Source organism: Pteronotus mesoamericanus, unplaced genomic scaffold (assembly GCF_021234165.1).
Source record: "Pteronotus mesoamericanus isolate MK-2021 breed Mesoamerican mustached bat unplaced genomic scaffold, CSHL_Meso_final contig_25, whole genome shotgun sequence".
Classification (NCBI taxonomy): domain Eukaryota; kingdom Metazoa; phylum Chordata; class Mammalia; order Chiroptera; family Mormoopidae; genus Pteronotus; species Pteronotus mesoamericanus.
This window is the reverse complement of record NW_026555105.1, coordinates 25,289,319-25,305,592: the sequence shown is the minus strand read 5'-3', so window position 1 is coordinate 25,305,592 and position 16,274 is coordinate 25,289,319. Positions and strand designations below refer to the sequence as shown.

Sequence of the window (16,274 nt, the reverse complement as noted above, 5' to 3'; positions counted from 1 at the left end):
GCTTTACCTGTGAATAACTTCTCTACCCATCAGTCATAACTTGTCTGATTATTTTGAATGGTACAAACATTTAAATTCAAAATCCATTTTAGTGTCAGCAATGTTAATACTTCTTTTCCAAAGGCTCCTACTCCCTGAACCTCATATCCCAGTGTGTGCTTCCCTTTGCCTTACAGTAAGCCCTGGCTTGTACAGTAAAACTATGACTCCCACATATGACCCTGCCAATGGATCACCAGTGTCATCCACCATGACTTGGTTCAGTGACAGCTCTTTGCCTGAACAAAACTGCAGCATCCTTGCATTCAGCCAACCGCCCCAGCCACCAGAAGTGCTGACCGATATGTACCAATCTCTGTCTCTGGTCGATAAAGCCAAACTAAATGCAGGGTAAGCATGTGGCTCATTTTGCTTCTCTGTGAACTGATACTGAAGTAATAAGAGATTCTGCAGAGAAGGTGGGGAGGGGGGTAATTTTTAAGTCAGGGTGCCTGGGGATTGTACACTGTTAGCAAAAATTAGTACTGATTTTAGCAACAAAGGGGGGGAAAAAACGCAGCCTTTGGTCATCATAATACATACAAAACATGACAACATTTATATGTTTGGGTATCCCAGTGGTTTACTATATGTGAATACTAATACTTTGTCCCTACAAGTGTGCAAAGTATATTCTATGGGATGTAGAGCAGTTTATAAGTGGGTTTGTCCCGTGGGTCGCTGGCCCACACTGTCTTGTAGAACACTGCTTCTCTCTGTAGGCTCTCTGACAACCAAGTCCTTCAGCTTTGCTTCCAGTGGGCTCAGAAAATACATTCAAACTATTGATCAAACCTCCAGTTCTTTTCACTCCCCATCATTCACCAAATAAATTCAGGTTTGTGATACCTGACGCCGGCAGCTCTCTCTGTCCTACTGTTCTCATGTGCCCTGTCCCCCAGTGGGGCACACTGACTCTTTCTGTCCCTGCCTGGCCTCCAGGCTTTTCTCTGCCCAGGACTCTTCTTCTTTTTCCCTGTTCTACTGGTCAGTCCCTGCTTGTCCTTTAACGCCCAGCCACATACTCTCTCCTTTGTAGATATCGCCGTTCAAGATCCGTCGCTTCTCTGTAGTTCTGTTCTCACACTTTGCTTGCTCCAGTGTTGCTTCATTCCTTTATGATACGGCTTGGTCTCTCCCACTGGACTGGCAAGTCCTTTAAGGTGGAGATTGCATCTTGGGGCTAATATACTAGAAGTTCAAGCCATTTTCATTCGGTGGAACTGGATGACATTCATCCCCACCTGGTGGTGTTGTTAACTTTTAATCTCCTCCCTCCACTTTTCACCATTACCCAGTGTTTTTAGTTTTCAGTTCTAGGACTATACTCTCCAGTATAGGAGCCATTAGCCATATGTGGATGTTGACCTCTAAATTCGAATTTAATTAATTAAAATTAAACGTGTGGCTAGTGGCTACTGTAGTGGATAAGGGCCTAATGTTGTAATTATAGAAAGTTCTAGACAATAAGATAGAGCCAGCTTTGGACTGGACTACCTGTAGAGGAGAGGCTATGTGAGCAATCGGCAAGTACAGATTCTCATTCTGGCTCCACCACAAGCACATGACCTTAAACATATCACTTAATGTCACTGAGACTCCGTTTTATCACCTATAAAACTGATAAAATAAAAACTTCTTTGGTTCCTTCACTGGGTTAGTTTAAAGTGTCAATGGGGGGGTGGGGGAATATATATATAAAAATAGGGCACTGGGAAAGCTGTAAGATAAAATATAGATATAAGCTATTCTCAAGTCCTCTCCCTTACTGGTCTTTGGTCATATTACTTACTCAGACTTTATTCAAGGACATGTGTGTATACATATGTGTATGACAAACATATATATAACATATGGTGTGATGTATTTTTATTATGTAACATATTGCATAACATATATAACATGTAACCATATTATGTAATGCTGTAATATATATGTATAAAACTGATTGACTTTTATAACTCATCCTATTGTTTTCTAGTTGGCTGGACTCCTCGCGTTCCCTCATGGAACAAGGCATCCAGGAGGATGAGCAGCTGCTGTTACGATTTAAATACTACACTTTCTTTGACTTAAATCCCAAAGTAAGATTCTTTTTCTCTATTCTCTCTTTTTGAAATATGAATCCATGGAAGTGTACAGTTGAGTCATTTATTTATCAAAGTTAGGATTAACTTGTAATCTTCTATTTAACTCTGCAGAATTAGACAGGTCAGTGTATTCGGTCTCTGATTTTCATCTTTTGGGTTCTAGCAAACATGGTCAGCTGCGCCTCAGTGAGTGGGAGCCTCTAGAGGTCTTTGTGCCCAGCAAGGTTCATGGGCACCATTCACAGGAATGAAGGAACCAGAAGAGAGTGGCTCATGGAGCCAGAATCCTTAGTGTTTAGGAAGGGAGGTACAGTCAGGACCCAGGTTAAGGGCAGGTTCTTATGAATAAACCCGACCCCACAATGGCACACAGCAGACTCCCATGGCAGTGCCGAAAAGTCTCTGGTAATGGGAAAGAGGGATCAGCTGAATAAACAAGGTCCCACCGATGCTAGCCACCAGGTCCCATCGGAAGGGTACATCCCCCACCTGAAGTTTACTGGGTCAACTGAGTGGTGAAATAAGTCCTCTGAACTCCAGCCTCTCCCTGCCCCTGATTTACCCTTTTGAACAGTTGTGAATTAGCAGATAAATGGTCAAATGGTGTAGAAAATGTACACAGGTCACTGCTTCTCTGAGTGCACATAGTGGTTTCATTTTATTGTTCCAGTCCAGTGTAGTGCTTGGTGTTCCACATGCCCCTGCGGGGTACGTGTTGGAGTGGTTTGCTCCCTGCTCTGTGCAGACCTTCCCCACCCACAGCAGTGTTACTGTCTTTGTGGCACTGTCTGCTCTTGGGTCCTGGTTTTCAAGTCTGGTCTTCAAAGGCCCATCTTAGCTCCCACTGCTTCCCTTACGGCATCTTCCTCAAAAGAAACTTTATTCTTTGTCATTCCTGTGGAGCTCCTGCCCAGTCTTTGATTTAGATCCAACTTCACGCCCATGGGCCTAGCTCGTGTCTGGGATGCGTACCTTCCAGTGAATCACAGCAAAAGAGCCATTTGCGGCTCTACTTTGGGAAAACCCTCAGGAGAAATTACTGCAGCCCTTCTCTAAAATAATTGTCTTTATTTTTTAAGGGCACTGTGAATTATATAACTGCCCAGGTTTCCTTTTTATTTTTATTTTTTTGCATTGTCTGCTAGAACCAAATTTGTACATTTTCTGTGATTATATTTCTGAGGCTTCATTACTGACTCAGCTTTACTCTTTCTTTGCTTAATTCCTAGTCAGTTTAAGCTATCTTATTATATGTATAGCTATATATATAATAAAATGTTTTACTTACAGTTAACATTCAATATTACTTTACATTAATTTCAGTTGTGCCACATAGTGGTTAGACATTTATGTAATTTATGAAATGATTCCTCTGATAAGTCTAGAACTCACGTGGGGCCATACATTGTTATTATAATACGATGCTAATATTCTCATAAATGCCTTAAATTATTTTCTGAAACTAGATAATCTGTAAGTAAAATATACACATGAATTGTAAGTAAATAAGTAATTTGGCATTAGAGTATCTATTCTAATTTGTACTTCTTTGTATTTACTTACTTATTTTTTTATTGAGCAACTGCTGTGTGTCAAGAACTAAGCTAGTATCTGGGAACCAGAAACTACTAGATGTTAGAATAAGGTTTTCAAATTAATGAACTAAAGTATATAGGATTACAAAATGAAAGAGATATATTGAACCACTGTAACCAAAATATTTTTCAAACTGAAAATTTTATGCCTGGGAAAAAACTATAAACACAGTATAAAAAAATCTTTGCAACACAGACAATAAACAAAAAGCTAATTTTCCCTAATATATAAAGAATTCCTACATATCAATAATAAAAAGACCAACAATCCAGTAGACTAATGAGCAAACAATTTGAGTACACAGTTAATAGGAAAGAAACTACAATGACCCTTAGCCTTATATTGACAAATATCAGAAAGTTTCATAAACCATCCTAGCAAGACTGTGGGAAAACAGACTCTCATACATTGCTCCTAGGTCAAAGTACAAATTAATCTAGCCTCTATGGAAGGCAATTTGGCGCTATCTATCAGAATTACAATTCTACGTACCTTTGACCCAGCAAATTCATCCCTTGGTATTTATACCACTGTTAACATTCACACATGTGAATTGATATGTCTGTATACAAGAACAGTTATTACTATATTGCTGGTTTTCAGAAAAGATTGGAAACCACCTAAACATCCATCAATGAGGAACTAGTTAAATGCATTATGGTATACCCTTATAGTGGTGTTGTTAAGAAGAATGAATCAGCCTTCTTTTGATGTGGAACATATTCAGGGTATATTATTGAATAAAAAAGAGCAAGGTACAAAACAGTCCAAAAAGAAACTACTATTTGTGGGGAACAAGGAAGGGAGAGAGACTAACCTTTTGTTACTTTAGAATTCACTCAAAATAAATTCTTTCATTATATACTTTTTCCTCCATTTAAATGCATTCAAATGCGAATTAAAAAATTTATAACTCCAGCAGTTCATAGCATTTTTCAAATGTTCATTAAAGAAAAGGCACATCAGTTTTAGGAAAGGCCTGGAGGAAGCTGCTGCCCAGCTAATGGGGAGTCTTAAGTGATCAGACCTAAATAGTAGCCCGTTGAGAACACGGAAACTTCGGGAGGTAGGCCTTGTTACCGATTTACATTGCAGGTTGGTGGGAGGGGTAATGGGGAAAACTAGGGATTCAAGGAGGGGAGGTGGCAGGAGCTCTGTGCTTCTAGCCTGGGGTTTCCATTTTCAAAGAGCCAGGAGAAGAAGGAAGCCTAGGGCCAAGGAGAGGGCAGGAGCACTGGGGGCAACCAGTCTTCACCAAGGGAGGAGTTTGCTTCTAAGCCACTGAAACCACTGTTCTCAGAAAAAAAGACCTATTAGGATGCCTGTTAATGACTGACCTGTGAATGACCCAGGACCTTGTACTGTCCCAGAGCCTCCGTGGCAATGTGAACAAGTCTCCTAAGAGGAAACACAGAGCTCTGCTGAATGCAATAGAGAAACACAGTGCTCCTCAGTGAGGGCCAGGGCTCATCCTGAATGGGGCTATGCTATCTTGTTGTATATTCTATTCTTCTCCTAAGGATAACGTGTAAATGTAGGTAACTTTTGTTTAAGCAATAGTCTTTGAAAGAATTGTTTTATTTGGCTGGGGGTGGGTGGAGTTCAGTATGTTCAGGTGTGGAAGCTTTTATTTTTAAGTTGTTAGTGACTGCATTTGAGATAAAAGCCTTATTTGGTGGCTTTACTTACTCTCACTAAAACTTCTGTAGCATTAGAATTGTAGCACTGTGTCTGATTGCCAGAGAGAGAGAGAGATGGATAAATGGATGGATGGATGGATAGACGAATGGATGGACAGATGGATGGGTATACAGATAGGTAGACAAATAGGCAGAACAGACAGATAGGACAGTTTGTTGGCCCAGTTCAAATTTCAGCTGCTAAAAAGACTATTTAGATCTTTGTCTTTCAACTGTGAATTAAAGGAATGGCCTTATTTTGAAGGGGGAGTCAGACACTGGTTGTTTGGTGGTTTTTTGGTGTGCATTGCATGTGTGGTTTTTTTAGTTGTCGTATCTTTTGATCCCACTGTAAGTGTACAATATAATGATTTTTAGTAAATTTATATAGTTGTGCAACCATCATCACAATCCAGTTTTAAAACACTTGCATCAGCCAAAAAATTTTCCTCATACCCATTTGTGGTCAGTCCCTGCCCCCAGCCACAGCCCCACCCACAACTGGTCTGCTTTCTGTCTTGAGTTTTATCTTTTCTAGAAATTTCATAGAATCATACAGTATGTGATCTTTTGTGTCTGGCATTATGGTTTTTTAGATTTATCTGTGCCTTTTACTTGGCATTATGTTTTTTCAGATTTATCTGTGTTGTTGTGTATATCAGTAGTGTGTTCCCTTTTGCTGCTGAGTGGCATTCCATTGTGTGAATGGACCACGTTTTCTTTATCCATTAAGCAGTTGAGGGACATTGGCTTGTTTCCCGTTTGGGGCGATTATGAATATGCTTCTGTGGTTGTTTTTACATGTGTTGTGTTTTGGCTTATTTGAAGAGGATTCTGTTCCTAACTCCTCAGGTGTTCCATGACACCTAGCAAAGTTCACAAAACCCCAAGACAGACTGTCTTAAGATTCTTATTATCCTAGCCTGCCGAGCACCATGCTTGGATTTGCATTGTCTCTCTGTCTAAAAGGAAGCATGCGTGTGCAACGGGTCCCAGTTCCCACTTATCTGAGAGCAATGCTATCTGCTGATTCAGGCTGACGTTCGAGTTTTACATTCCCTGTCACCTTTTTTCTTAGTATATATGAGGTTCGTGCAAAAGGAAAAATTACTGGTAATCAACCCATGATAAATCTGTTTAGGTACTCTTATCTTTCTATTTCTCTTCCATGTTTTCTTTAGCATTTTAATTTTTTTTAAACAGTATGGTAAAATGTATACTCAGTGTCGGAAAGAAGGAAGGGAGGGAGGAAGGGAGGGAGAAAGGAAAAACCAAACATGGGAATCCTTCAACAGATACAGAGTTTCAGTGCTGCAAGATGAAGAATTCTGTGGAATGCCCCTGAATTTTACACTTAAAAATAGTTATCACAGTTAATTTTATATTCATTTTATCACAATATTTTTAAAAAGTTTTAAATCAAACATAAAAAGGAATTATTTAGAATAAAAATAGAAAATAGTCCCTTACCGTGGAATTTCTCCTAAGAGGTTGCCATAGTTAACAGCTTGATGACTAACAATTCTTGCAGATTTTTTCAAATATAGTTTTAAAAATTTATAAACAGATTTTCAGGATCTTTTTCCCCTACATAAATGGGATCATGTATTCCTCTGTAGCTGGCCTCTTTTTACTTCATAATATATCATGGCCATCTTTTCATGTCAGTGTATACATGTCTGACTCACTTTTTTAAAGCACTACAAAATAATCAAAGGAAAGGTTAAACCAGGACCCTGCGTTCCTTGCAACTTTTGGTCTCTCAAAAAATGTAGTGAACATTCTTATGTCAGTATCTTCGATGAATGCTTGCATTGCTTTAAAATAGGAACCATAGATGTGCTCTTCAAAGGGCAAAAAGACAGAAGACACCCCCAACCCGCCTTCATACCGACCTCATATGTGAAAGGGCCAGTTGCGCCACGTCCTCACCAACGCCAGACATGATCAATCCTTATCATTTCAGGGGAATCTGATAAGAAAATAGAAACTCTGTCATCTTTTTTTTTAATTTGAGTTCTCTGATTATTGGTGAGGTTGAGCATCTTTTCCAATGTTTACATGACCATTTTGGTTTCTTTGGATTTCCTGTTTATGTATCAACTCCATTTTTTATTGAATTATTTGTATTTTTCATGTTGATTTATAGGAGCGCCTTGTATGTACTGGATAGCACCCTTTCTATTTTTTAGAAATATTTTCTTCCAGTCTATGTCTGGTCTTATAAAAACATCATCTCCTTCAGGGTATCTTCACCAATTTTCTATTCTCAAATCAGTCTTATGCTTCATAACTTCTACACTTCTTGGCTTGCTTAGAAAAGCCTTCCTCATTCAAAGATTATAAAAATATGTTCCCTCTATGTTTCCTTCAAATAGTTTTAGTGAAGTTTAGATTTTTTTAAGTATTTTGAGAGATAATTCATATTCCACACAGTTCACCCATTTACTAGATGCAAGTGAATGCTTTTTAGTATTGTCAGAGCTGAGAAACTATCACCACTAATTACAAAATGTTTCTATCATCCTAACAAAAAATTGATTATCCATTAGGAGTCGCTCCCCATCCTCTCCAACTCTCCCAGTCCGGGCAGCCATCAGTCTCCTTTCTATCTCCGTGGATTTGCCGATCCTGGACATTTCATATAAGTGGAGTTATACAATATGTGGTACTTTGTGACTAGTTTCTTTCATTTAGCATAATATTGTCAAGGTCCATCCATGTACTGTACCATGTACCAGTATTTCATTTCTTTTTATCACAAAATAATATCCCATTGTATGTATATACCACATTTTATTTATCTGTTCATCAGTTGATAGGTATTCAGATTGTTTTTACTTTGGTGCTATTATGAATAGTGCTGCTATGTACGTTCATGTACAAGTTTGAGGGCTTTTTTCTTTTACTTTTTTAAATGGTAGTTAAAAACATACATAACATTTCCCATTTTAACCATTTTTAGTTCACAATTCAGTGGCATTAAGTACATTCACAGTGTTATGCAACTACCACAACACTGTCCATTTTCAGGACATTTTTTTATTATCCTACACAGAAACTCTGTACCCGTTAAACAAAACCTCTGCATGTGACCCCTTCCTCCAGCCCCTTGCAACTTCTGTTCTACTTCTTGTCTCTGTGACTTAGCCTATTCTAGGTACTTCATTTAAGTGGAATCATACAATAGTTGTCCTTTTGCGTCTGGCTCATTTCACTTAGCATAATATCTTATATGTTGTAACATGCTTGAGAATCTCATCCCTTCTTAAGGCTGGATAATATCTCATTGTATGTATATACTACATTTTGTTTATTCATTCATCCATTATGGACTTTGGGGTTGTTTTTGCTTTTTGGCTATTGTGAATAATGCTGCAGTGAACATCGGTGTACAAGTATCTTGAGTCCCTCTTTTTACTTTTTTTCAGTATATACTTACAAATGGAATTGCTGGATCATATTCTATGTTTAACTTTTTGAGGAACACCAAACTGTTTCCCACAGAGGCTGCACCATTTTATATTTCCACAGGAATGAATAAGGGTTCCAATTTCTCCACATCCTCAGTAACGTTTGTTATTATCTGTCTTTCAGATTAGTGCCATCCTAGTGGGTGTGAAGTGGTATCTCCTTGTGGTTTTGTGTGTTTAGATTCTTTACTCCACCTTAATATTTTTTGGATATTTGTTTTCCAAATGGCAAGGCACTTTTAACACTATAGTGTTAAACTCTTTCTTCCCCTACTGATATTCCATTCCAATATCTAGAAACAGACCTATGTGTGTGTGTGTGTTTGTGTGTGTGTGTATTTATATATGACCTGTGTGTGTGTGTGTGTGTGTGTGTGTGTGTGTGTGTGTAGGTCTGTTTCTAGATATACATATATAGGTCTGTTTCTAGATACTGGGTTTGACACTTCATCTATTGCTATACCATTACCATACCATTTTAGTTACTACAGCTTTATAATATGTTTTACTGTCTGGGAGGACAGGTGTCTTTGCCACATTGTTCTTTTTCAAAATAATCTTAATGATATTTGAACATTGGTTCTTCTAGCTTAACTTGAAAATTAGCTTGTATAAAGTTTTATTTAAAAATCCCTATCAGCTTCTGATGAGGATTGCACTGAGTCTGCAGATCAGCCTGGGATATCCCTTCTCCTTTATATTTCTTATCACCTAAACCATTTTTACTATCTGTTTTTCATACCAATAGGAACGTGATAAAATAGAGGGAAAATACTGGAATCAGTTAGTTTGGTCCCCTTAAAGAGAGTCTGAGAAATATTTTGAGAAAGTTCTAAATTCAGAAGTAAAAAGAGCTAGGGTGGTGGAAAGGTAAAGAGGTGTTCCTTTCAGTTACCTGAACTGAAGTTTATTGCATCTGATTAAGGAATGGCCTCAGTCATTCCAGAATTTTGTTTTGTGGAATATAAATATGCCCCCTTACACCCCACCACACATACTTATTTTTTGTCTCTAGTATGATGCTGTCCGAATAAACCAACTCTATGAGCAAGCCAGGTGGGCCATTGTCTTGGAAGAAATTGACTGCACAGAGGAAGAAATGTTGATCTTCGCAGCACTGCAGGTGTGGGAACTTCAAACCTTTTCTCTAGGAGACTAAGCAAGTTTGTTCTGCTTAAGTTTTATTTTACCATACTGGTTTTTTTCTTTTGAAGAAAGCAGTGAAAATGAGGGGAGTAAATTAAAATTTTAAATGCTCCTCATACATACATGTGTCTGTCTTACATAAAGCATTAGTCTTGCAGTTCTTACCTCTTCCCCAGTACAAATTCAACCAGCGATAGAGAAGAACCAGGTTAGAACATGACCAACTATAAACCTCAGAATGATTCAGATAAAAATGTCATTTTCTCTGCAGAGGAGGAAGATTTCCATACAGGAGGTGTTTGGTTTTACAATGGGGAGTTGTCCCCCCAAAAAAGAACTGGCTAATGGATTCACTTGTGCTTATACCACTTCTAAAACCTGTTTTCTTTGTAGTATCACATTAGCAAACTGTCATTGTCAGCTGACATACAGGATTTTACAAATGAGTCTGAGGTCGATGAAGTAGAAGCAGCACTTTCTAATCTGGAAGTGACCCTTGAAGGTGGAAAAGCGGACAACACTTTGGTATGAACTTTTTTGGTATCTCTGAATTGTGGCTTTGTTCTGACTGACAAATGTAGGTGAAATTTTTTTATTAGAAATATGAAAATATTTTGTCTCAATTTGAAAAAAAAAGAAAACAGGCTTGTCATCTGACAAGCTTAAACCTAGCCAGGATTGACTAGCTTTTCTCAAGTCAGCTCTGAAAGGAGCTATAAGATATTTTCATTACTACTTATGACAGTGCTTTTGATTCACATTTCTTCTTTGGGATGAGTTGCCGTGGCATGAGCGAAAGACCACTAAGAACTCCATTTCACTATGTGGAACATGGAACTGGTTACTTAAGTCTAGAAGGAACCCTCAGTCTATTGTATGGGTTAGCTGTGGGAATAGAAAAAGGTGCTTTACAGGTAACAAAGCCTTATTATCTGTTTACCTAGTTATACCTTTCCACTGGGTAAGGTTGACAGAAGTGAGCGCCTTTTTCTAGAACATGATAAAAATTCCTTGAACCCTTTTGACTTCAGGAAATAAACACCTCCCCTTAGTAAAACATAAAGAAATAATACAGTTTTATCATCTTTTGCTCCTTATCCATGAAATGTGGCTAAATGTCCACTTTATAATTGGAATGTCCCTCCTGTTTGATTCATTGATTGGGTGCCACTCTTTTGTTTAACTTTTTGAATCATGGGAGTAGTTCACTCGCATTGATTCAGAGAGGTGGATCCATTGTAATTAGATTTTTTTAAAAGTAGGAGATAAAAATGAGTCACTGCATTCTTATGTAGTTAATATGTGTTCGCTTAGGATTAAATTCCTTAAAGTAGGAACTTGGTATCATGCAAAAACAAGTGCCTGAAACAAACTAAATGCCAAGATTCTGTAGAGATTCAGAGCCTTCTCTCACATTTATAGGCAACACTCGCTCCATGAAATTGGAGTTCTTTATTCCCCCACTAAGTATATACAAGAGGAAATTGTTCCTTCTTAGAATAGATGAAAATTTCCCTCCTTCCGCCCTCAATATTTCTATGTCAAGGCTTTGTGATGTCAAACAATAGGCTTTTAAGCTTGAAAATAAACACCAGCCCACACTGTAAAATGAACTTTGTACCAGATACCTTTTGAGAGTTTAATCAGTAAACTAGATGCACCTAGAATTACTCACTCTGGCGTACAAGTTGTAAAATAATTTTGTTTGTACATAAAAGTGATTGTTTCTAACTCAAATGTTTAACTTGAATGGTAGGTACAGGTAATTCTTAGTCAAATTTTTAATCTCTTTTTCTTATTTTTATGACATATGACACATGCAGAAAAATGAAAAAAACAAAAATGACTACTCATATGTGGAATCTAATGAACAAACTGAATTAAGCAAAATAGAGACGGAGTCAGGATAGCAGGCTGACTGCTTAGGGTGGGGGGTGGGTTGCAGAGTAGAAGAATCAAGCAAAAAGAGCAAAAGAAAAGGACTCGTGGACATGGGCCACAGTATGGTGATTGTTGGGGGGATGTGGGTAGAGGAAGAAGAGGGTAGAAAAGGGATAAATGGTAATGGAAAAAAATACAAAAAAAATTTTAATGTACAACCTAATAAATTAGTATTAAATTATCACCCAAATCACCACCCAAATCAAGAAACAACTTTTTTCCCAGCCACCACGGAAGCCCCTGCATGTGCCCCATCCCACTCCCAACTCTTCCCCCCACCCCACCCCCCAGACCGAGGCAGCTACTGGGTATGTGGCTAGTGTGCCTGGGGAACTGAGTTTCTCATTGTAGTTAACTGTAATTCATTCAAATTTAAATAGCTGCAATGGTGAGTGGCTATGGTCTTAGACAGTTCAGGTATAGACTATCAGCACCGCTGCTTATGAAATGTTATCTGTTTTTCCTTAGGAGGACATTACTGATATCCCTAAACTTGCAGATAATCTCAAATTATTTAGGTAAGTCACCCTTAAAGGGAAAAGGGATTACTCCTAACAAAGCCTTATAGGTAAAGAGTCCAGGAATTTCAATTGAACATCCATTAAACAGATTCATGGTTCAAACACAAGAGCATGAGCTTTGACATCAGACAGACAATGGACAAAATCCTAGCTCTTCTACGGCGCAAGCTAGCCAGGTGGCCTTGGACATTGTCCTCATGTCTCCGAGCCTTAGTTTCCTGATCTATAAAATGGAGATGTACCTTCTCGGGTTTGCTGAGAAGATTAAATAAAATAACGCGTAAGAAGCATGGAGCATGGTGCCTGGCTCACAAAACATGTCTGACACATGGCCATGTAAACATGGCCAGTGTCAGCAAGAATGAACACGTGTGCCAGACCGGAGTTTCTGGGAAGCTCCACCGGGGGGTGCTCAGGACTCCGACACCACTTCAGGGTTCTTTCACACTTTGAAAATCGGTTGTCACTAGGACTTGGATCCTGGGCTTAGAGAGAGAAGAACCTTAGTTATCTACCTTTGCCAGTTAAAGCGTTTCTGATCAACTCCCAGTCCCCTCAGGTCAATCTGAAACTGTTGAAAAGGCAGAGAAGTTTCTCATTTCATGGAAAAAACAGACTGCCACGTTTGTGGTGGTGCCAAGGTGTGTTAGGATGAAAGGAAGAAGGACTCTTTGAAGTGCTATCAGTTACTCATGTCACTTTATGGTTTGTTGACTTTTCTTAACATGACAATTCACTGGGTCATTGGACTTGAAAAGAAACAAGTTGCTTTTGATAATACATAATGCAAAGAAAGACTTAGAAAGAATGAACAATGAATCAGGTAGAAATGAGAAACAGGAGTCCAAAGATAATATTTATCACTGGGTTTCTATGGGCTTGTTCTCTTTTTCATATGTGATCTGAGGATGTGGTCTCAAACAATGGGGTCATTAATTTAACCTTTGTGGCATAAAGAGTTGCAACCATGCATATTGTTATAGTCAGAGCCACAGAAAAACAGTCATAAATTGAATCCACAAATATATCTTCATAAACTATTAATAATTGTACTACGAAGTAGGTTGCCCTATTCTGTGTCTAGAGCAATTCCAGCTCTTTATAAACCAAATAGTGACAGCTTCTTTCCTGTAGATGTTTTAGATGAAGAAGATATTCTGGAGTAAAGCCCTACATGTACATCACGTTAGTGGGATTGATATGTTCAGACTCACAAAATTGCTCTCATTTGACCAGTGGGCATTTTATCTATCAAAGGTCTCAAGGTGCTGAATGTAATATACTATAGTTCTTGGAAGTGAAGGAGGAAGAGAAAGAGGGAGGAAGGAGAGTGGAGAATGGAGCTCTGTTCCTAGTGAGCGTGTGACCTTGAGTAGGCCCTTCCTTCCCCTGGGCCTCCTTTCCTTATCAGTAGAAAAGCATTGAACTAACCCTTTGATGTCCAATGTTGTTTTTTTTAAACATTGAAGCTTTCTTCCCTAAACAAAATCAGTTGAATCCACTATATAAATAATGGACTTCAAATTTCAGCAGCATGCTCTCTGATCTACTGTGACTCCCAATGTTACCATAAATACATATGAATGCTGGATAAAATAAAAATTAAAAAATTGTAAATACAAAGTTGATCGTGAAGCGAGACTGAAACATCCCAACTTGCAGGAAATAAAAAGGGACCTTAGTTTTACAAAGGAAGCCTCAGCTACACAGAGGGAGTTGAGCCATGGACAGAATCTCATGGCTTGAGGCTACAATTTTTATCCCCATTGCAGGGATCAAAGGAGAAGCTTTAAGGCAGGGTATGCTTTGTTTAAGGCAGTGAGCCAGGACTGAAGCCTTTGCCTGAAGGTAGAAACTCACAAAGGCTGCCTTCTCTATTTAATGGGGATAGAAAACTACCCACCAAACAAAGGAGGCAGTAAGGAAGTTCATGCTAGCCTGGGGTTCTGTGTGGGGAAGTGAAGTCTCTCTCGAGAACTCAGAGCCAAAGTCTATGCCACACACAGATGTAGATCTAAATTTAAATATTATATGATAAAAAGAATCCTGAGAAAATAAAATAGAAACTGTATTAGGACCACAAAATCTATGAAGTCCTAGCAAATGTAACTTTAAAAATCCTTGGAGGGAAATATCCACAATCTGGCATGCATGGGCCTTCTATAAAAAACTATAACCCTCTTAAAAAAAATAAATAAAAAACTTCCAATAAAAATTACTAACCATTTGAGTTAATGAACCACCATAAAGGAAAAACAGCAGACCCAACCAATGAAAGGATTAGCAGTTTCAATACTTTTAGATAATGTTACCATTTGAAGATACTATAAAATGAGTATGTTTTAAATCATTAAGTAAATTAAAAGGTAGAAATTACAATGAAAGAGAACAGGCTATATTGAAAAGGAACCAAAGAAAAGTTCTAGAAATAAAAAAACGTAGTCACAGAGATTTAAAATTGAATAAGTACATTAAACATAAAGTTTAAAAACACAATTGAAAAGAGAACTCACACAGGTAGAAGTGGGAAGTGTGATATAAATAGAATGAGAAGGTTCAGCTGGGAGTTCCAGAAGAAAATATCAAGGAGAAGCAGGCATTTAAAAGAGAATACTTGAGAACTTTATATATTTATTAAAGACAAAGATCCTTATGTTCAAAAGTTACAGATCCCAACAAAATAAATCAGTATATTTATACATCTTGATACAGCCAACCACTGATAAGAGAAAATCTTTAAAATAAGAGAGGAAAGACAGATTTTTCTACAGAGAAAAACAGTTAAATGGACAGCAGACTTCTCTTTGGGGAAATATCTTGAAAGTGCTCAGAGAAGGTAACAGTCAATCAAGAAGTTTCTTCCCAACTAATTCTTTAAGATTCTACTTTTTGCAAACCCCCTAAGTATAAAGCAGACAAGACACATTCCTGCTAGTGAATTACATATTTAATAAAAAACAATGATTTATGCACAACTGGAAGGTGCAACCACCATTGGAGAGACTACTTTGAAATAAATTAAATGGCTCCACAACTGGGTTTTAGAGAAGGCCACACATAAAATTCAACAAACTGACCTTTCTAAATTCATTCATTTTTAATTTATATATTTGTGTAGGTTTAATAATATATATAATTCACTGTATCATTGGTCAAGTTCCCATAGATAAGTAAGCAAGTTACTGTAGCCAAGAGATTTCACTCAGATTTATACATTGTGCTACAGGAGATTATCAGTGAGATTCATTTTATAAATACAAGACTCTTAAAATATAGTAGAATCTTTATAATATTTACAATTTATGGTTACATGGAGAGTGACCATAAAAATCTTTTGGTCCCCCATCAGGGCTCACTGGTTATCAGATGGAAAAGTCCCTGATGTGCAATTATACACTTTTGTTTTTTCAAAAAATGTTTTCCCAATCTATGACCTTTCTGTGATGACAAGTGGCCATGAGCCGTAAGCTTCCAGATGCTTTCAAGATAATAAACACCGTCTTCAAGAGCACACTTTGAAAACACCTATTTGGAAATGTTTTCATTGTCACAGTGTTGTCAATAATGACACTGCCTGTGAAAACAATATTGCCTGGACACCTTTGAAATTTGCAAACAGAATTTGTGTAAATGTCATCCAAATTAAGAGTTATAGTGTGTCTTAAATATACTTACTTAAAACATATTCTGACTAATATGCCTGAGTGATTAACATCTGAGAAGATAGAAATGAGTGGCTTTGTTTCAACAAAAACCTTCACGGACGGGTACATGGCATTAAAACACGAA

The 16,274-nt window shown here is 37.8% G+C and overlaps 1 protein-coding gene across 1 annotated transcript in view; it reads left to right on the top strand.

Annotated features, from left to right (window-relative positions):
* Positions 1-16,274, top strand: part of FERMT1 (FERM domain containing kindlin 1) — a 31,909-nt gene that overhangs the window by 7,351 nt on the left and 8,284 nt on the right. The window contains exons 4-8 of the mRNA XM_054573503.1: positions 177-390; positions 2,021-2,123; positions 9,893-10,000; positions 10,417-10,548; positions 12,433-12,482. Coding sequence (XP_054429478.1) covers positions 177-390; positions 2,021-2,123; positions 9,893-10,000; positions 10,417-10,548; positions 12,433-12,482 — 607 coding nt within the window. The remainder of the gene's footprint in view (positions 1-176; positions 391-2,020; positions 2,124-9,892; positions 10,001-10,416; positions 10,549-12,432; positions 12,483-16,274) is intronic.